Source organism: Chelonoidis abingdonii, chromosome 10, assembly GCF_003597395.2.
Source record: "Chelonoidis abingdonii isolate Lonesome George chromosome 10, CheloAbing_2.0, whole genome shotgun sequence".
In the NCBI taxonomy this organism is placed as follows: Eukaryota; Metazoa; Chordata; order Testudines; family Testudinidae; genus Chelonoidis; species Chelonoidis abingdonii.
The window spans coordinates 73173903-73194489 of record NC_133778.1 but is presented as its reverse complement, the minus strand read 5'-3'; the positions used below and the strand labels follow the sequence as shown (position 1 = coordinate 73194489).

Below are 20587 nucleotides of genomic sequence, written 5' to 3'. Positions count from 1 at the left end.
CGGATGACCTTCTAAAACTGATCATTGTGAAATTGTAGGGTGTAAACTCTATTTGAATCAGTATTTTTCCTCTGGTAGAAAAGGAGAAAGTTGTTTGGCTAAAGCTTTTCAAGCTAGGCTGACTCTAAGCAAGTGGTAATTTGAGAATAATGGTTAAAAACAAAAAGAGCTAGAGATTGTTTGAGGTGGTCAATTTTGAGCTGGACAGAAATTGCAAGGTCATATAGAGGGTCACAGCTCATAGCTCAAATGTTTCTCATGAAATGATCCCCAAAATGGTGACTTAAGAACAATAGTTAAAACCAGTTTGGGAGTTGCCCCCTCTTGGTTTTAAACCTACTGTTTTTGAAAGCTACTTCAAAAAATCCTGTGTATCTGTAATACATAAAATCTATTACAAAATGCGTATGTACAAATTATGGACCTGATCCTGCAAGCAGTCCCATTGTTATCATCTACTCTGCTCACGTGATAAAGACTTGCGGTACCTGTTCCTGTCGGACTAGTTATAAACTGCCACAGTGTATTACTATAAAGAGAAATAGTTAAACTAAAATCTTAAAGCTAACTTTATTTTTGATTCTTTTATTATCCCAGCTGTTTCTCTTTCTATGTTTTTTGCTTGCTGATTTCAGCATGCTGTGTCATTTTCTCTTTGTAATAATATATAAAATATCTCCAGTTTTGTTTTAACATGCTGGAATGTACCAGGCAAGAGATTGTAAGAAGCACGACAAATTGCATTGTCAGCAGAATGGGTCAGTAGTTCTCTACTTGTGAAAGTAAAGCAGTGTCTTGTACCACTGAGCAAAAGAACTTCACCAAATGCCAGTGAATTGTTCATCAGCTGTTAGCTGAAAAAGTTGAACGTTCTCTTCTAAAGGTCAGAGCTTGTCTCTGAGTATCATCTCTAGATGATTCCAGATTTACATCCACTCTTGACTGGTTCCTTGGTAGGGAAGTATCTACTTCTCTATCAGTCCCCTGAGGGCTTGGCTACACTTGCAAGTTGCAGCGCTGGTGAGGGGGTTACAGCGCTGCAACTTGCTCGGTGTCCACACTTACAAAGCTCAGCCAGCGCTGCAACTCCCTGGCTGCAGTGCTGGCTGTACTCCTGGTCTGCTATGGGTGTAGCGAATCCAGCGCTGGTGAAGCAGCGCTGCTCATCAGGTGTGGACACTCAGCAGTGCTGTATTGGCCTCCAGGGTATTAAGAGGTATCTCAGAATTCTGTCTACAACAAACCGGAAGTTACTCCCTGAGCTACCAAACACAGCTGCTCTTCTCCAGCGAGCGAGCCGAGCCGAGGCTTTGGATGTTCACAGCTGTTTGCTGAGGAGACAAACGCACGGCGGGGGGGAGAGGGAGTCCCTCGGAGAAGCTCTATCTGGTCTGAAGCCTTTTTACATTTAAGAGTGATTGAAGAGGGGTGGGGGAAATGGCCCAGAATTTGCAAGGCAGGGAGCTCACAGTGTCTGCTCCAAATCCGCCCTCTCGTCTCCCGACGCTCCTGTCACACTCCACCCCACCCCCCGGCTTTGAACTTGCAAGGCAGGGGCTGTCACAGTGTCTGCTCCAAAAATCCGCTCTCTCTGTCTCCCGACGTTCCCTGTCACACTCCACCCACCCCCCTCTTTTGAAAAGCATGTTGCAGCCACTTGAACGCTGGATAGCTGCCCACAATGCTCCACTCCCAACAGCGCTGCAAATGTGGCCACACTGCAGCGCTGGTAGCTGTCAGTGTGGCCACACTGCAGCGCTGTTCCTACACAGCTGTACAACCACAGCTGTAACTGCCAGCGCTGCACATTTCTAAGTGTAGCCATACCCTTAGAAAGGGCAGAATCTATCTGGAATGAAAATTTGTAAATGTGGAATGAATGGCTTTATTCTTCCAAGCCAGTTGCTGGAGTTACATAGCTGCTCACTGCCAAACTTTGAATGGAAGCACGTAACTGCCATTCCCAAGCTTTTGATTAGCACGTTGGCCAAATCTCAGGAGCCTAACAAAGGAGAGCAATTAGTTCTTCAATACACTTTCATCAGCTTCTAGAATGAAATGAACAGTGAAACCTAGCCCTAGTTCTGAGTAATGTTTTTACTCCCGAGGTGGTTTTTGGGGGTTTCTTGGTCTTGTGCTACTTAAACTATCATAAAGAAAAGTGGAAAAGTTACTTGACAGTGTGGACGTACCAGACTCTGGGAGATTTTTTTCAAAGCTACCAAAAGCAAGTAAGTGACAAGCTCTCATTCAGAGTTGATGGGATTTAGTTTCCTAATCCTCATTTGTGCCTTTGAAGATCACCCCCTCTGTCATTACACTGCAGTGTTTGTATAGTCTTCAGACGTAATTTGATGTATTATAGATACGATTTATAGAACAGATACCCACTAATGAACAAACAGTTAGTCTAAGCGTATTCCAGTAGGCAGGAACAATGAGAACTGCCATGGACCTGGGATATTTACAAACCTGCAGAGTTAGGTGTCTTTGCCAACTACCCAAATTAAGTGTCATGTGCCAAATACTTATACCCCACTATTTCGTTAAACGCAGAATAAAACTGGCGCAGGGAGATGTCTGTTAATCTGAATAGAAATGGTTTCGTGGCATTAAAAGAAAATCAACAACGAGTTTTTATTTTAATATTTCCCCAACAATGTTGGGAACCTAAACACATGCTACTGCATGAGAACCAGAAAGTGATTGGGCTAGATTCACTGTCCATACTGAGGAAACTGCAACAAAAATAAACCACAGAATAGTGAAAAGTAAATAATATGGGTGTATATATATATTTAGTTTTAATAATCAAAGTTATTGTAGCACCACTGGAAAAATGAATTATCGAAATTCCATACTATAATACCGATTGAGAGTCTCTAGATTTTTTTGTAATTCCAGTGTTTTCTGCAGAATGTAAATCTTTCATTTATAAAACAATCTGGTTGCAGCAATAACCTTTTAAATGTGAACCAGTGTAGAGAAGATGTAGTGAGTCTGCAGACATACTTGAGGTCAGATTTTGAAAAGGGCTCAACTCTGATTTAAGTATTATGAGTGCTCAACATGAAGTAGCTCTCACTAAAAACAATAGGAGCTGCTGGATGCTGAGCATGTCAGAACTTCTGGCCCCATTTGTGGATGATATGCACTTTAGAAAATTTGGCCCTTAATTGTTAGCTCAGAGAGATCAGAAATGTCTCCTGTTCTTTTGAGTGTGATGTTAACTCTGAAACCCAGTGTGGTTGGATTAATTTGTAAGGATATTCCACAAAAATAAGGTTGGAATGACATTTATTAGAGACTTTATTCTGTTGAAATCAAAGCAGTGAAGGAGTCAGTACGATGACCATATGTGTGATTATTTTATTTGCTTTTCCTGGCAAATATTGACTATTGTATCCACAAAACACTCTAACTAGGGCTGGAAAATTATGTAAAGATGCTGCAAATATCTGAATATTCTAACTTTTTCCCTTTGGCCCTCCACATAGCACTCAGCAAGAGTGGGCAGTAGGGAAGATATAGAGAGAGAGACTGAGGAGAGAAGGATAGATCTCAAGGATATGGGGAGAATTAATGGGGAAGGTTAATGATTTGTTACAATATAAAAGCTTGTTTTTTGCTAAACTATTCCATAAAGTTATAAACTATCCACTAAATATTTTAATAGCATTTCATATATTTAGTGTGAATGTGTGTCCCCCACCCCCAAATTTCTTTTGTCCATAATTATTGGCAACAATTAAAAACACCCTATTTTACATTGACAGTAGCCCTGTAAGGTTGGACCAACTTTTTTGCCTTTGGGGATTGCTGACTTAGGCAAATATTTTTAAATCTGTGTGCCTAAAGTTAGGCTTATAAATCCATACTTGGACACCTAAATAAGTGGTCTGATTCTCAAAAGAACTGAACATCCAGCAGCTCTTGCTGAAAATCTTCGTTTGTAATTCCAGTTAATTGACAAGGCTAAGAGTGAAGGGGGGATGTCAGTCAGCACTGAAGAGGTTACCCTCCTCTTGTTGTCTTTGGTGATGAGCATGCATAGTTTAAAAAAAAAAAATGCTATCTGCATACAAGCCGATAGGCTAAAATACTGCTCTTTCTATGCACACCAACAGCTCCTCTGGCTTCAGTGGGATTTCTCCTGTGTTTAAGGCCTGCAGTATTTTGGCAATATGTTGAGCACTGTAGGGGGAGAAGATTTGCCTAAAGAAGAATCAGTCTTGCTTATCAAGTGACTAAATATATGATGAGGAACATAGGGCTCTGGAACTTCCCCTGCTGAGTCGCATCCTGAAGAGAAGGGTCATAAGGTTTAGTTTCCACTCAGTTGATTAGCACCTGTCACTAATCAAATAGCAGTTAGCAGATTGAAAACTTAACACTTTGTAATTAAGAAAAATAGTACATATAACCAAAAAAAACTATTGTAGAATAGATATTGCAGATTTTGACTGATCTTGGTGTGTGCCTGACTAGTACTTTACTTCTGAAGTAATTTAGTGAGAAAAGTATTGTGATAGTTTGTATGTCTGGCTGGTTAGTCTAATATACTACTGAAGTCTAAGGAAAAAAATCTCTTGAAGCTGCATTTGAGAGCAAATGTTCAGTTGCCTACTTAGGATAAATTGATTTAAGATGGTAGGTACCTTATTGTTTACATTAATAGGATTTAAAACTGAATTAAAAACCGCATCCAGTTGCTAGGTAATTCCATATGGTTCCACTCATCAGAGTGACATAGTGTGGAAAGTTGTGCATTGCTCATGTAAATTCTTAGCTCCTGGTTTTTAAAAGCCTTTATATTTGTACGAAGCATTATGTGCACAGGGTTGTAGAAACAGATCTGTGCCAAGATGCTATTAGTAAAATGCATCATTTTTCTCATGATAGGCTTTAGAATGGTTAGCACAATTCATATTGAGAGCATTTTGTAAGCACCATGGCCTTGATCCTGCATGTCCTTGTGTATTGTCCAGTATTTTGCACAAAGGCTCTGCTCCACAAGGCAAACAGACACTGCACATAATACAAGTAAGGTTAAGCACCAGGCACAATCCTCTGCACTGAGCAGTGGGTGAGTCTAACACTCCCATTGTGCACCTACTCCCTTATTCACCTGTGCAAGGTGGAGAAGAGCTGGGTGGGGCTAACAAATGACTAAGGAGACATGGGCTGAAACGTGTTTCTCAACATGGTAATGAAGAACTTCACTCAGTGCTCCCCTGAAGTCTCACTGCTGTTATTAGTCAGGAGGTGTAACTATGTGGCCTTGCAGCAGTTTGCTCATTATTGCAGGATCAGAGTCCCATGCTGTCCACCTTTTGCATACTGCATCTTGCCTGGCTTTAAATGCAACACTCAACCCCTGTGCTGTGTAGAATCAGACCCCTGCTAGTTAACCCTTTAACTACTATTTCACAATCAAGTTTCAAAACAAAGTCAGAAATTGTTTCTCTGTTGTTTGAATATTCGCCTTTTCTGATTATTTTTTTTTTCCACTGAAGCCTTGCTGTTTAACGTTGGGTGCTGATGTTTATGGACTCAGCCCAGCCCAGGTTTTGTCATGCAGGGGATGCTCCTAATGAACATTTTCCATTTCTAGGATGAGGTGGTGAAGTTGACAGATAAATGTCTCAATAACACAATTGAGAGCCCAGTAACAACATCAGAGCGTCTTCCTGCAGACATAAAGAGCAACATCCTGAAGGCCCAGGCAGAGGCAGTGCACAAGGTACATACTTTGCTCAGAAAGATTATGCTATTCTCAGGAGTTCCCCTTAGGACTGGTTAGAAGGTGCACCATCAAGAAGCCTCAAAGATTAACCCTTTGCTTGAGTTTGACTCTCTTGATACTCTTCTGTCCTGGAGAGGCTGCTGTATGGGACTAGTTTTTAGGTATGAAGGCTCTGTGTAACTAGGGGGTGAAACAGTGGCAGAGTGGAACTGCCCTCTGACCATCAGAGGGAGATACACTGACCACTCTGCCGGCCTTGGGCCTTAATGGGGTCCCTCTCAGCATATTCCAGCTTTTCCTTTCAACAGAGATAAGGATCTGAATAAGTCTGGTGCTTGCACTGCTAGCAGATGTATTAAGAAGTGTTAATTGTTTCTTGGAGGACCTGGCTGGATTGTTTTACATTAGCATTGAGGTTTTCATAAGAAAAAAATAATTGGCTGTGCTTTGTTTGAATAGCAGACACATGGCTCACTCTCCCCTTGGGAAGGGAAACTCTAGACTTTTCCATGAGTGTCTAAAGTGACACAAAGATGGAGTTAAATTTTGGAAACTTATTTTCGTGTTCATTTCCTTTTAGATCACAAGAGAGGATAGCATGTCGGACAACAAGAAAGCCAGTATTCACGATGCCACTGCCAGGTACTGCATAGGGCTAAGGGAAAGAAGCAGCATGCTCACGTGACCTGAGCACAGAACTGGTGGTCTGGAGTGCTGGAGGCATACTCCTGATAATGATTATTACCAGTGGTTTAGAGCAAGTGATTGAAGTCCACCTATGAAAAAAGGACAATTTAAGTTTCCACATCTGTTAATTTAGCGTCTTATAACGTTTAATTCTTTAATATGTGTAAAACACTTCAAAGCAAAACACCATTATGCACCGTACTTGCTAAGTGTGGTTTGTTATGTGCAAGATAATTCAGATACTCAGTCTGAGCTTTCCATCTTTTTTTTCCTTAACCCATTAATGGCATTACCTTTTTTTAGGTAATTTAGCATGGTGAAAGTTGCTACCTGGGCAGTTTGAGACACTGAAGTCATATCCTGCTACACAGAACATTGCCCCACTAGAGTATTTCAGCTCTGTCCTAGGGTACAGAGGGTAATTTAATCTCCATTGCTTACTTTTTGGCCACACTGCTTAGAGTGCCAGCAACGGGATCATTTACAATGGAGTTTATATAAAGTGAACACGTGTGTGCAAAAAACTGGCACTGACAGCTCATTTCACACAAGTCATTGCCAGGGTTGGCTGGATTTGAACTAGGTACATAGAGGTTAAAGCAGTAACTTGGTGACAAGTTATCTGAGATAATCATGTGGCAGGCCCCAAAACATTTGCATAGGCAAGTAACTGAAAAGAGTTTGGCTTAGCAGGGAAGAAAATGTCTTTCTCCTGAAAATGGATAAAGAACTGGCAGTGAGGAGTTGTACCTGTTCCTTTTTGCAGGGGCATCCTGATCTCAGGGAAAGCACAGAGCAGCCTCCTGGCAACCAACCCACTCTTTCAAGAATCAAGAGAAGTGCTGAAAGAAATTCCTGCCTCAAATGCCTTCCTTCCGTAAGCGCTCTGGGAAGGAATGTTACTGGGATAAGGAAACAGCTCAGCAATTATCCTGGGAAAGATGACAAACAGCTGTTAGCTAGCAGGAAGAACACTTCTTTACCAATGCGGGGAGGAGGAGAAAAGCTAGGCTGGCTTCATCTGCTGACTTTTCTTTATCACACACTCACTATGGTCTTCAGAGTGCATGAAAATAAATGGCAACAGAGCAGAATGATGCAGCAGGGATATGCAGAAATTGTTGTTCTTAATATTCTCTTTTATGCTTGTGTAATTTGTCTGTTAAAATTTTTAAAATCAAATAAATAGCTAAAAGGAATTTGATCAAGAAAGTGCAGTCAAAAACATACCAAAAGAGAATAGGAGATACAAGTGTGTTTGAGGTTTTTTAGATTGCAGTGAGAACAGGGTATTTTTAGTGTAAACATCCCCATATGCATCTAAACACAAAAGTAGTGCCTGAGAACTGATTGGGAAAGAGAGTGAAATTAAGCAAGCTAGGAATGAGCACCAGCCCTGGAGTTAGGAGGCCTGGATGCTATTCCTGCTCTGCCAATGACTCACTGAATGGCTTTGAAGGAATCATGCCTCAATGTTCCCATCTGTAAAATGGGGATTAATGCTTACCTGCCATAAAAAAGTACTTAGAGATCTATGGATGAAAAGGGCTAAAAATGGTCATTACTGGTTTTATTTGCAGGCCTTTCTCTGGCACTCAGCTCTGTAGCATGTGAGCCACTCAGTCAAATTAATTTATCCTCACAACGCACCTGTGAATCCAAGGAAGTATTATTCCCATTTTATAGATAAGGTGCTTAGGCTCAGAGAGAGAGAGTGAGTGTCCTACTCGTGATCAGACAGGATGTCTGTAAATGAGTGGGACGAGAACACAAATTCCCAGTCTAGTGTCTAAACCACATAACTTTTTTCTTCCAGTAGACTTACGTTAAACTCTGACAGTAGCTGGTCCTCCAGTGCCTAGAGAGCATCACCTGTGCTAAGTAATCGCTAGTTTAACTATCCTGGCTGAGTGGAATGCAAAATAGTAAGCAGCATAAATCATGGAAAAGGTGCATTAGCTTTTAGTGATATGTGTAAATGTTCCTTCCCCAGTTAGATGGATCTGTATCCAGATCTCAAAATAGGGGTGTAACCAAGATCAGCATTTGGGTCCTAATGTCCTTTTTGTAAATGATTCTGTTGATACGCTGAGACACATTAGTACACCAGCTTCATTCTAGTCACATCTCTACAACCTCCATGGAAATCGGTGTGTTAATGAAGATTTTCAGTAGTTTGTAACATTATTTCTTGAGCTGCTGACCTTGATGCTAGACTTTCCTTGTGCATAGACTAAATACTATAATTACACATGTGTTTGTGGTGGGAAATGTGTATCCATGTGGTTCCTCATTTGCTTAATCTATTCCCCAGTAGAAGTGAGGATTTTTTGTGATTTACTGCTTGTAGTGCCTTCATTTCTAAGAGGTTTTTCCAGCCGTATCAAATATAAACATGAAGAGCTGATGAGTGTCTTGGCAGCTGGCTGAAGTGGGGTCAGCAGCACCACACATCAGAAAGAGAGAGTCATGTAATCGGAGAGAGCGGATAATCATGAGATTTCCAAAGGGAACAAGGATGATGTGTCGTCTTCGTTCCTATACTTAAATCAATTTGTCTGCATTCTCTTTGTACAAATAACTCCTGTTAAGTAAGAACACATTAATTGCTAGGCTGGATCAGACCCGTGGTCCGTCTAGCCCAATATCCTGTCTCTGTTAGTGGCCAGCACCAGATTTTTCAGAGAAAGGTGGAAGAACCCCACAGTCGGTAGATATAGGCTAATATCCCCCTATGAAGGTTGCATCCTGATCCCTTAGTTTGAGACTGGCTGAAACACTCTGAAGGCACGTGGTTTATATCCATTCTAAAATCTTTCTTAGCATTAGCTGTAACAACTCTGGGAATTCTTGTTGTCCACATAAATGTCCAATCCCTCTTTGAACCCTACTAAATTCTTTACCTCAATGGCATCCTGTGGCATTAAGTTCCATAATCATTACATGTGGTGCGAACAAGTATTGCCTTTTATCATTTTGGAATTTGTCATCTTTCCGTTTCATTAACTCCTGTTCTTTTGTGTTCTGAAACAGTAAGAACTGAAGTTTCTGATCCGTCTTCTAGACTATTCTTTGTTTTATCACATCCCCTTTTATTTGCCTCCTTTGTAAGGTAAACAATCTGTCTTCTCAGTCTCCCTCATAAGAGTGTCTATCCGTGTCCTTGATCATTCTCGTGGCTGCTTCTGTGAACCCTCTAATTCTGCAGTGCCCTTTGTGAGATGGGGTGATCAGTACTTCACACTGTAGTCTAGATGAGGCCATATAATTTGAGATGGAATTGATTTATATAATTGTATTATAATATTTTCCTTATTCTCCATGCTACTAGTTGTGCGTCCTGACCTCGCTTGCTTTTTTTTTTTTTTATCATAGGCTGAGGTCTTCATTGAGTCGTGCAGAGTGATATCAAAGTCTCTTTCCTGAGTTGATACAGTTAATTTAGAACCCTGTAAGGAGGAAAAGTATATAATCTTGTCCCTTTTAATGTGAATTAGTTTGCATTTATCAACATCGGGCTTCATTTGCCATCAGAGTTGCCCATTCGCCTGAAGTTTCTAACAGTCTTCTCTAGACTTGACACAGTTATCTAGGTTAGCAATCTGCAGATTTTTCTACATCACAGCCGACCCCCATTTCCAGATCAGTAGAACCTCAGAGTTCAGTTTTTCATAACTCTGAACAAAATGTTATGGTGATTCTTCCAAAAGTTTACAACTGAACATTGACTTCATACAGCTTTGAAACTTCACTGTGCTGATGAAAAATACTGCTTTTAACCATCTTGATTTAAATGAACCAAGCACAGGAACAGTTTCCTTGCCTTGTCAAATGTTTATTTAAACATTCCCTTTATTTATTTTTTTTGTAGTTTGTTTAACACAGTAATGTACTGAATTTGCTTTTTTCCTCCTTTGTCTCTGCTGCTGTCTGATTGCCTACTTCCGGTTTCAAATGAGATGTGTGGTTGACCAGTCATTTCATAACTCTGGTGTTTGTAACTCTGGGGTTCTGCTGTAATTAGTGAATATATTAAACAACACTGGAGAATGCAGGGGACTTGTATACATACAGAAATTGCACAGTTTAAATGAAAGATGTGATGTTAAAATGATGCCACTTTGTGTTATGGGCACTTTTACCTTGGTTTCAAGTATATGTGCAAACTAAACCAGTGTAAGCTCTGGCTAAACTAATGTAAGAGTGTCCGCACACACAGCTGAATCAGTTTTAACTAAATGAGTTTAATGGTATGCCTTCAGTTAAAGTTGTACAATTTCTGCATATAGACTTGGCCTGAGTGTGAGCATACACACGTTACAGAGCAGAAGGGCAATCTTCTGGCTCTTTCTGAGATTGCCATGCTCTCTCTGAGAAATCTGAAATACCTGGCATTCTCCAGCTTTGACCCTAAAGATGCATGGAGCACAGGTGAGAAGGAGGCAGCCATGAAAGTTCCAGTTCTTCTTCAAGTCGTGCCCTTATGGATGCTCCACTGTAGGTGTGCTTGCATCCCTGCGCGGCTGACTGGAGAATTTTGGTAGCGGTGTCCGTTCGGCCCGCACATGTGTTGATCCTCCCCTTGTGCTCTGCCACAAGGCTAACCAGCGTTGCATGGGCAAACCCTCCTCCATTCCTTCTCAACTGCTCCTGGCTAGAGGCAGCGCTCTAGCTGTCCGTTAACAGATTAACTTCTACAGGTTTGCTAATCGTTTTCCCTACTTTACGTACAGTACTTCTTAGAGTTTCCTTTATGTTCTTTTGGTCTTTTATTTATTTTTTTAATCTTAAAATTTTGTTCTTGTTCGACCTCTCCTCAATCCTCCCCCCCCCAATCTGAGGATCCCCCTGGACATATGTCTGGTTCATCACGCTTCAAGAAGTGTCTCAGCTGCAAAGAATCTATCCAAGTGACTGATAGACATTCTTTGTGTGTCCACCGTCTGGGAGAAAATCACATTCCCCGGAAGCATGGTTTATGCCAGCAGTTGAAACCCAAATCCAGAAAAGATAGAGAGCCGAGACTTAAGCTTCTTCTAATGGAAGTGGCCCTCCAACCACCCTCAGACCTGTGCCAAGACTTCACACATCAAGAATCCTCATCACAACCCTCTACATCTAAGGGAGAGCCTTGGCCTTCTATTTGGACAGGACAAAAGTTTTTAGAAAATCTCCTAGGCTCTTCCTCCCCACTAAAGGCACAGCGATTTCAGCTCAAAGACTCTCCAAATGGGTCTCAAATTGTATCAAACTCTGTTATCGGATTTGCAATTTAGTGCCTCCATCCATAATCCTTATTCACTCTGCAACATAGAATTCCTCACCTCTCGCATTCTTCAAGGGTATCTGTATATCAGAAATCTGCAGAGCAGCTACCTGGGCATCTGCACATACCTTTTCAGAACACTATGCCACCCTGGGAGACTCCACTGCAGATGCCAGATTGGGCACCCCAGTACTATCCTCCATAACAGACTCGACTCGGAGGCCCCAGTCACTTATAGAGGATGCTGCTCAGGAGTCACCGACAGTGGAGCACTCATAGGGACATACTTCAAGAAGAGGAGGAAGTTACTCCCCTGGTGCAGTACCAATGGTTCTTTGAGGTGTGTCCCCCTATGGGTGCTCCACAACCCACCCTCCTTTCCTCTACTTTGGAGTTCTCATCATAAACTCTGTGGTAGAGAAGGAACTGAGGAGGGTTTACCTGCGTTAACACTGGTTAGTGTTGTGCAGAGCACAAGGTGGGGACAGGACCCTGCTACCAAAATTCTCCGATCAGCAGCACAGGAACACAAACACACCTACAGTGGAGCACCCATGGGGAGGGGACACCTTGAAGAACTATCATTACTGCATAAGGTGAGTAACTACCATTTCTCCATACACAAGTTTGAGACAAGTGCTGTAAAAAAAACCCTCTGGGATGAAGATGTTGACATTGTTCACTGTCTGGGATGTCTGCAGTACAGTGCAGTGGCAGGTGCTGAGAGGGCTACGGGTACTTGGCAATCACATCAGCATCTTTCTCCTTCATAAGCATGAATCTCCTCCTTGCCCTATATTGATTTGTTGTTGTGTTTCTAGGCTAAGCTGTCATAAAAGCAGCGCTGGTTATTTCACAGGGCCTCTGCAGTGTGGTGAGAATGTTTTCTTCTTTCAGAAATGCATTAGGAGAGGATAATGCCGCCTCTGGCCCTGAAGACTCACTGGTTCCAGCTATTCTGGCTCCAGCAGAGGAGACGTCTGTTTTAAAGGTACATACCACCTGTTTGTGTGCAAGGCTCTTCATTTCACACTGAGACACTGACACTGTCATTTTAATACAAGAGGAACGGCTCTGTGCACATAATAAACTTTACAGCAGTATACTTGTTATAGCCACACATTTACCAAGTCGTGATTTCTGCTGTATGCAAATACCATATGATCTCATTTTAAACCCCACTCTGGGGTATGTCCCTTTGTGTTGTCTGTCCAACACTCTGGTTTCCATAATACTCCAGGATGGCAACCTAGAGCATAGGATTTTCTGAACCAGTGTGTGGATGAATCTGCTTTATCCAACAGTTTTGGTGTCTCAGGGAACAGATTTTAAGGATGAAATTCTGCCACTTGACTGCATGAGTGTAGTTCCCACTGAAGTCAATAGCAAGGGCAGGGTTTGATCCTGAAGTTTTTATTGTGTTGCTTAGGTTTTAATTCTGATTCAAAGATAGTGTGTTCTCCATGGGGGCACCAGTGAGCACAAATATAGATGTTTTATGTGCATGTGACATGGTCAGCATCTCTGTGTCCATCTCCAGACAATTAAATGACAGTAACATGGAACTCCTGTGATATTTCACTAGGCTAAGGGGTTCCGTGTATGATTCTGGATCCCCAAAAGAGAAGGCTTCTTAGGTGCTGCACCTCTAACCGATTTTATGCTGCTGATTCCAGTGCACAGCTATATCCACTTTTCCCAAGTTTAGATCTTCAATCCAGAGACTCCACTTAAACAATTGTATCATCCACATGCACAAGTGTAGTGGATGATTTTACTCCTACACAGCAGTGTTGGTGTAAAATCTTCTAGCACAAAGCCTAGGCTGGAGAGATGAGAACAGAAGGGCTTGTTAGTAAAGATCTGATAATATTTGCTTTTATTTAAAAGATTAACAAAAACCAGGCCTGGCAATGGAACAGTAAATTGACGAGGGCACTCAGAAATCAAGAAACCATTAAAATACTCCATCTGCAGACTAATGGGGATTTAATTAATAACTGATTTATTTTACAGAGCAGTCCAGATGACCTTGATGTTTTGTTAACATCGCTGACGGAGAATCTAATTGACTTTACAGAAACCATTCCTCAGGTAACTGTTTAAAAACCAGTTGCTTAAAGGGAGCTTCCTTCATGCGTACAGATTTGATTTAACTATTGACTATTTATAAAGGGAAATGTAATCTATTTCTAGATGTCTGTCATTTGGTATCTGTCCATCGGATTTGTGTCTGATATGTAGTAGTAGCAGCAGCATGGTTGCTGGTCTGATAATCCACATGTGCCTTAGGTTACCACTCTGGTTTGTTCTGGCACTATATGGGTGCTCACTGCATTATGGCTCTGAACCAGAAGTGAGGTCACCTGAATTGGTTACAAGTATCATAGTTTTGTGTGGAGTAGTTTTCTGCCCTCCCCTCGAATACCGCACTGCTTATGGGTGCATTCTGGAAAAATCTGGACAGCTGCCCCAAGCACCTCAGCAGGGATAGGGAGTACTTGGAAGGCATGCACCCAAAGCAGCACTGATGACAGTGTGTTCTGGAGTGTCTTTGCTGCACAGAGAGCTGGGGAGGACCTGACAAACCAGTTGCAGAAAAGGGGTCTGATACACACTGCAAAAAAAGTCCCAAAAAATGGTTACTGGAAGACAGCTGTGTGCTAAAACCCAGTCAGCTGACCACTGTACTAATCAGTTATTAGCTATGTGATGTTCAGACACAAATCGTGTTTAAAATCAGTCACTGTTACAGGCAGCTTGATTCAAAGCCATAGTGTTGGATGGGCCCTTAGCAATGGTGCAGGCTGACAAGATATAAATAATGTGATAGTGCTGCTAGCAACAAATGAACTTTTGAGTCAAATTGTTTTGAGGAAATAATGTTTCTAAAGCATTTTGCATTTCATTGAAACTTTTCCAGCATCTTTGTTTTCCTTTGGCAGGTGTCTTCCCAGCCCACAGTTACACCCAGGTGGATCGTGCCAGTGAGTAGTTCAGTCATTCTTATTTATTTATAATTCAGAGTGGAGACTTAATGGGATGTTCTCAAAAATAGTTTAGTTTTGTGTTACATTTTATTCGGGTAGCTATTTTTATGGGATTTTTTAAAAAAAAATCTGTCCCAGTGGATTTTTAGATGTAATCATTCCTCTTTGCTGTTCGAAAGCCATATACAACAGTAGTGTGCCTGGACCCCAATAGCAATGAAACCGGCAAGAAACAGTTTCATTAGGGTGACAACATCAATAACACATTTGAAACTTCTACTGGCCATGACTAGTAATGCTCAGATGTGGGATTATTTCTATTAAGAAGATAAATTTCATATTCACAGTCTTCTGTTTGAGTTATTTTCTATAAAGTTTCTTTAATGATTTCCATTTGGTTGACACCCCTTCCCACCCTCCCAACCTCTAGGAGCATGTTAGTTTCCTCTGACATTGTGACTTCCAACCAGTTAGGCACTACTGACAACTGTACTTGTCCCCTCACAACAGTGCTTTTGACCCCAGTTTTCTGTTTCATTCTCCCTAATTCAGAGTGGGCAGACTTCCAATGGGTCTTTGGGGAATGATGTTGTTTTAGCTCTAAAGGCAGTGAAAGGCAGCGCTGAAGCAGTGTCGCTTCCAGCTGGATCTCCATCATCACAGCAGTCAGCTGAAATGCTTGCAAGGTAAGGGCTCTTTCCCAGCTGTCTGATGCATTGTGTGACGGTTGGGAGGAATGGTGTCCTGCCCAAATTCCAGCCTGAGTGGTTACATTTGGTCCATTCCTGTAGTTCAGTGTAGTATGTTTTGCTTCCTCGCCTAAGCTTCCGTGTACTGTGGGGGTACAGTGGTTTCATTTGCAGTGTTTAACTAATTGTATAGTTTGTATATCAGCAGATAGAGCAAGTGATGAAAAGCACGGTATAAAAAACACAGCTTTTTTATTTAAAAAAAAAAAATGTTAACACACAATGAAAAGGAAGTACAATGAATAATACAAATGCAGCTGTAGAGTTCAGAGGTAAATCTGTCCCCATAAAGCCTGCCAATAACAAAGCAATTTAGTCAGCTGTGTATGAAAAAGAAAAGGAAACAGAAGTGAATTTCTGGAAATCTCTTCCACACCCCACTGGAGCAATATAAAACAATATCCAGCAGGTTTAAAAACTTAAGACATCAAGAACAGGCACATCATCTTTTACAGGTACAACCTTTGAAACTGATCCCACATTGAAAAAGAGATGAAATACCAAATAAGCATAAGAACAGCCATACTGGGTCAGACCAAAGATCCATCTAGCTCAGTATCTGTCTTCTGACAGTGGCCAATGCCAGGTGCCCCAGAGGGAATGAACAGAACAGGTAATCATCAAGTGATCCATCTCATCGCCCATTCCCAGCTTCTGGTAAACAGAGGCTAGGGACACCATCCCTGCCTATCCTGACAAATAGCCATGGATGGACGTATCCTCCATGAATTATCTAATTCTTTTTTGAACCCTGTTATAGTCTTGGCCTTCACAACATCCTCTGCAAGGAGTCCACAAGTTTATTCATAGATATAGACTCTAGGACTGGAAGGGACCGGTTGAGAGGTCATCGAGTCCAGTCCCTGCCCTCATGGCAGGACCAAATACTGTCTAGACACACCTGATATGACAGTTTATCTAACCCTCTTAAATATCTCAGAGATGGAGATTCCACAACCTCCCTAGCAATTTATTCCAGTTGTTTAACTACCCTGACATTAGAACTTTTCCAATGTCCAACCTAAATCTCCTTGCTGCGTTAAGTCCATTACTTCTGTTCTACTATCTTACAGGCTAAGGTGAACAGTTTTCTCCCTCTCCTGATGACATCCCTTCTTAGATATCTGAAAAACTGCTCACCTGGTCCCCTCTCAAGTCTTCTCGTTTTCCAAACTTAAATAAACCAATTCTTTAGCCTTCCTTCATAGGTCATAGTTGTCAGACCTTTAATCATCTTTGTTTGCTCTTTCTTAGTGTATGATTGTGTAAAAAATACTTCCTGTTGTTTGTTTTAAACTGCTGCCTATTAATTTCATTTGGTACCCTAGTTCTTCTGTTTTGAGAAGAGTAAACACTTCCTTATTTACATCTCCACACCAGTCATGATTTATAGATATCTATCATATTCTCCCCTTAGTCGTCTCTTTTCCAAGCTAAAGAGTCCCAATCTTATTAATCTCCTCATCAGCAGGCCGTTCCATACTCCTAATCATTTTTTGTTGCCCTTTCCTGAACCTTTTCCAAGTCATATATTCTTTTTTGAGATGGAGCAACTGCAATCTGCACCAGTATTCAAGGTGTGGGCATACCACAGGATTATATGGCGGCAATATGATATTTCTGTCTTACTATCTATCCCTTTCTTAATGATTCCCAACATTCTGGTTGCTTTTTTGACTGCCGCTGCACATTGAGTGGATATTTTCAGATTAATATCCACAGTGACTCCAAGATCTCTTTCTTGAGTGTAACAGCTAATTTAGACCCCATCTTATATGTATAGTTGGGATTATGTTTTCCAGTGTGCTATTACTGCATATACAACATTGAATTTTATCTGCCATTTTGTTGCCCCATCACCCAGTTTTGAGAGGCCCTTTTGTAGCTCTTCGCAATCTGCCTGGGACTTAACTGTCTTGAGTAGTTTTGTATCATCTGCAAATTTTGACACCTCACTGTTTACCCCTTTTTCGAGACTATTTATGAATATGTTGAATAGGACTGGGCCCAGTACAGACTCCTGGGAGCCACTACTATTTACCTCTCTCCATTTTGAAAAGTGACCATTTATTCCTTCCCTATCATTTAACCAGTTACCAGTCCATGTGAGAACCTTCCCTCTTATCCCATAACTGCTTACTTTGCTTAAGTGCCTTGGTGAGGGACCTTGTCAAAGCTTTTCTGAAAATCTAAATACACTATATCCACTGGATTCCCCCTTGTCCACATTCTTGTTGACCCCCTCAAAGAATTCTAGTAGATTGGCGAGGCATGATTTCCCTTTACAAAAACCATTTTGACAATTTCCCAACAAATTATGTTCATCTATGTATCTGACAATTTTGTTTTTTACTGTCGTTTCGACCAGTTTGCCTGGTACTGGAGTCATGTTTACTGGCCTGTAATTGCTGGTGTCACCTCTGGAGCCCTTTTTAAAAATTGGCATTATATTATCTATCCTCCAGTAATTTGGAACAGAAGCTGATTTAAATGATAGGTTACAGACTACAGTTAATAGTCCTGCGATTTCACTTTTGAGTTCCTTCTGAACTCTTGGGTGAATACCATCTCGTCCTGGCGACTTATTACTGTTTAGTTTATCAGTTTGTTCCAAAACCTCCTTTAATGACACCTCAATCTGGGACAGTTCCTCAGATTTGTCACCTAAAAAGAATGGCTCAAGTTTGGGAATCTCCCTCACATCCTCAACTGTGAAGACCAATGCAAATAATTCATTTAGTTTCTCCACAATGGTCTATTGTCCTTTAGCACCTCGATTGTCCATTGGCCCCCCTGGTTGTTTAGCAGGCTTCCTGCTTCTGATATACTTAAAAAAAAATTGCTATTACTTTTTGAGTCTTTGGCTAGCTGTTCTTCAAATTTTCTTTTGGCTTTCCTAATTATATTTTTACACTTCATTTGCCGAGTTTATGCTCCTTTCTATTTTCCTCACTAGGATTTAACTTCCACTTTTTAAATGATGCCTTTTTGCCTCTCACTGCTTCTTTTACTTTGTTGTTAGCCACGGTGGCTCTTTTTTGGTTCTCTTACTATGTTTTTTAAGTTTGGGGTAGACATTTTAAGTTGAGCCTCTGTTATGCTGTCTTTAAACAGTTTCTATGCAGCTTTCAGGGATTTCACTTTTGGCACTGTAACTTTTAACTTCTGTATAACTGTCCTCCTCATTTTTGTGTAGTTCCCCTTTCTGAAATTAAATGCTAGTGTTGGGCCACTATGGTGTTTTCCCCACCACTGGGATGTTAAATTTAATTATATTATGGTCACTATTACCAAGACGTCCAGCAATATTCACCTCTTGGACCTGATCCTGTGCTTCATTTAGGACTAAATCAAGAATTGCCTCTCCTCTTGTGGGTTCCAGGACTAGTACTCCAAGAAGCAGTCATTTAAGATGACAAGAAACTTTCTCTCTGCATCCTGTCCTGAGGTGACATGTACCCAGTCAATTTGGGGATAGTTGAAATCCCCCATTATTATTGAGGGGTTTTTTTTAATAGCCTCTTTAATCTCCCTGAGCATTTCACAGTCATAATCATCATCCTGGTCAGGTGGTTGGTAATATAACCCTACTGCTATGTTTTTATTATTTGAGCATTGAATAACTATCCACAGAGATTCTGTGATACAGTTTGGTTCATTTCAGATTTAAAAGCATGTTGTAAATGAAAACAAATATAAATCTCATAATTAGATATTTGGTCAGAACTGTTGCCAGAAATTCTTCAACTGAGTTTATACAATCTCCAGCCCTTGCCTTCATTTTTTCCCCCAATTCACTTTGCAAGCCAATAAAATGTGCTGAGTATCATCAAAGTTGTAAAAGCCCCACGCTTTTGATCTTTTAAAAAAAGAATTTCTATTTCGGCATACCACTCCTGAGGATGTCTGTCCACCCACTCTTGAAACTGTTTTGTAATGAAGTGAACATTTTCCTCTGATCATAAGTAACCCAGACTATAGCAGGAAATGTGTTTATTTCTTTAAGCCAAAGAATACTCCTTTGACTCCAAATTAACAATATAACATGTTTTTTTTCCCTCCATGGAGGAAAAGGACAGAATTAACGCACAAAAAAGTTTGCTTAGAGCACTGATCAGAGACCCCTTCAGCATGAAAGGACCTAACAGATTCAGTGTTGGACATGTCCATGTCCAAGTTAAAGGAAGAAATAATCTAGGCCCCAATTCTGTCAGCTGTTCTGGGCGGCTGTACCCCTGCACCCATACACAGACAGGTGCAGCTTCTGTGTTATGTATGTTTGTTATGAGATTTACAAACATCTCTCCCTTGTGATACAGGTTCACATGAACCTGTGTATGGAATCCTATGAGTGATGTAGATTAATCAGTTTCAGAATGCAACAAGATTTCCTCTTTACATGATTTTGAATCTATAGCTGTCTCTCTCTTTGATCTCCAAATTAACAGTTTGTGGCATTTTAAGAATCAAACTTTACCTCTAAGCACTTTGAGATCTATAGATGTAAAACTCAATATAAGAGCTAAGTATTGTGTATTATTACTGAAATAAGCTAATTGCTTGAAGGATCTTTGAGGTTTTAACAGCACTCATAGGAACATCCAAATCAGAAATGCTTGCATTCACTAACAGAATGCATTACACATTCATTGGCTCAGGAATGGGGTGGGAGAGGGGTTGATGCAGAGAAATAACCACATCTGTACCTGAGTTATGGGTTCATGGTGAGAGTTAAGTGTCCAAGCAAACTTAGCATTACTTTATTCTTCTGACACCTTTAGGTGATGTAATAGCTATAATTATTATTGCCCAAAATATAAAAATCAGGCAACTACTAACAGACCCCAAAAGAGGAACTGTACATAAAATGTCTGTCAAGCACAGATGGCAGTTATTACAGGGAGCAGCACTGTTACAGATACTCAGCAGAAAATCCTTGCCTCTATCTCTCAGGCCATTCATTTATAAAGGTTTCTATTCACACTCCCCAAATGGAAACATCACTGTAGGCAAAAATCCTGGGGAAAAAGAAAACCTCATAATTGGCCTCAACACGTGGGTCAGATTTCAGTTTCTGAGAGCAAGGATTTCAGTATTGCTATGCAAACAAGGCCACCAAACCACCAACACCAAAAACAATGAGTATGTT

At 40.9% G+C, this 20587-nt stretch overlaps 1 protein-coding gene across 5 annotated transcripts in view; it reads left to right on the top strand.

Annotated features, from left to right (window-relative positions):
* EPB41L5 (erythrocyte membrane protein band 4.1 like 5) overlaps positions 1-20587 on the top strand; it is a 90762-nt gene that overhangs the window by 63528 nt on the left and 6647 nt on the right. For 3 of the 5 annotated variants that reach the window (XM_075070309.1, XM_075070311.1, XM_075070308.1), the window contains exons 19-25: positions 5615-5743; positions 6327-6388; positions 7200-7310; positions 12597-12690; positions 13716-13793; positions 14645-14686; positions 15242-15375. In XM_075070309.1, coding sequence (XP_074926410.1) covers positions 5615-5743; positions 6327-6388; positions 7200-7310; positions 12597-12690; positions 13716-13793; positions 14645-14686; positions 15242-15375 — 650 coding nt within the window. Of the gene's footprint in view, positions 1-5614; positions 5744-6326; positions 6389-7199; positions 7311-12596; positions 12691-13715; positions 13794-14644; positions 14687-15241; positions 15376-20587 lie in introns of those variants that run through there. The other 2 variants (XM_075070310.1, XM_075070312.1) reach the window with 2 other exon arrangements.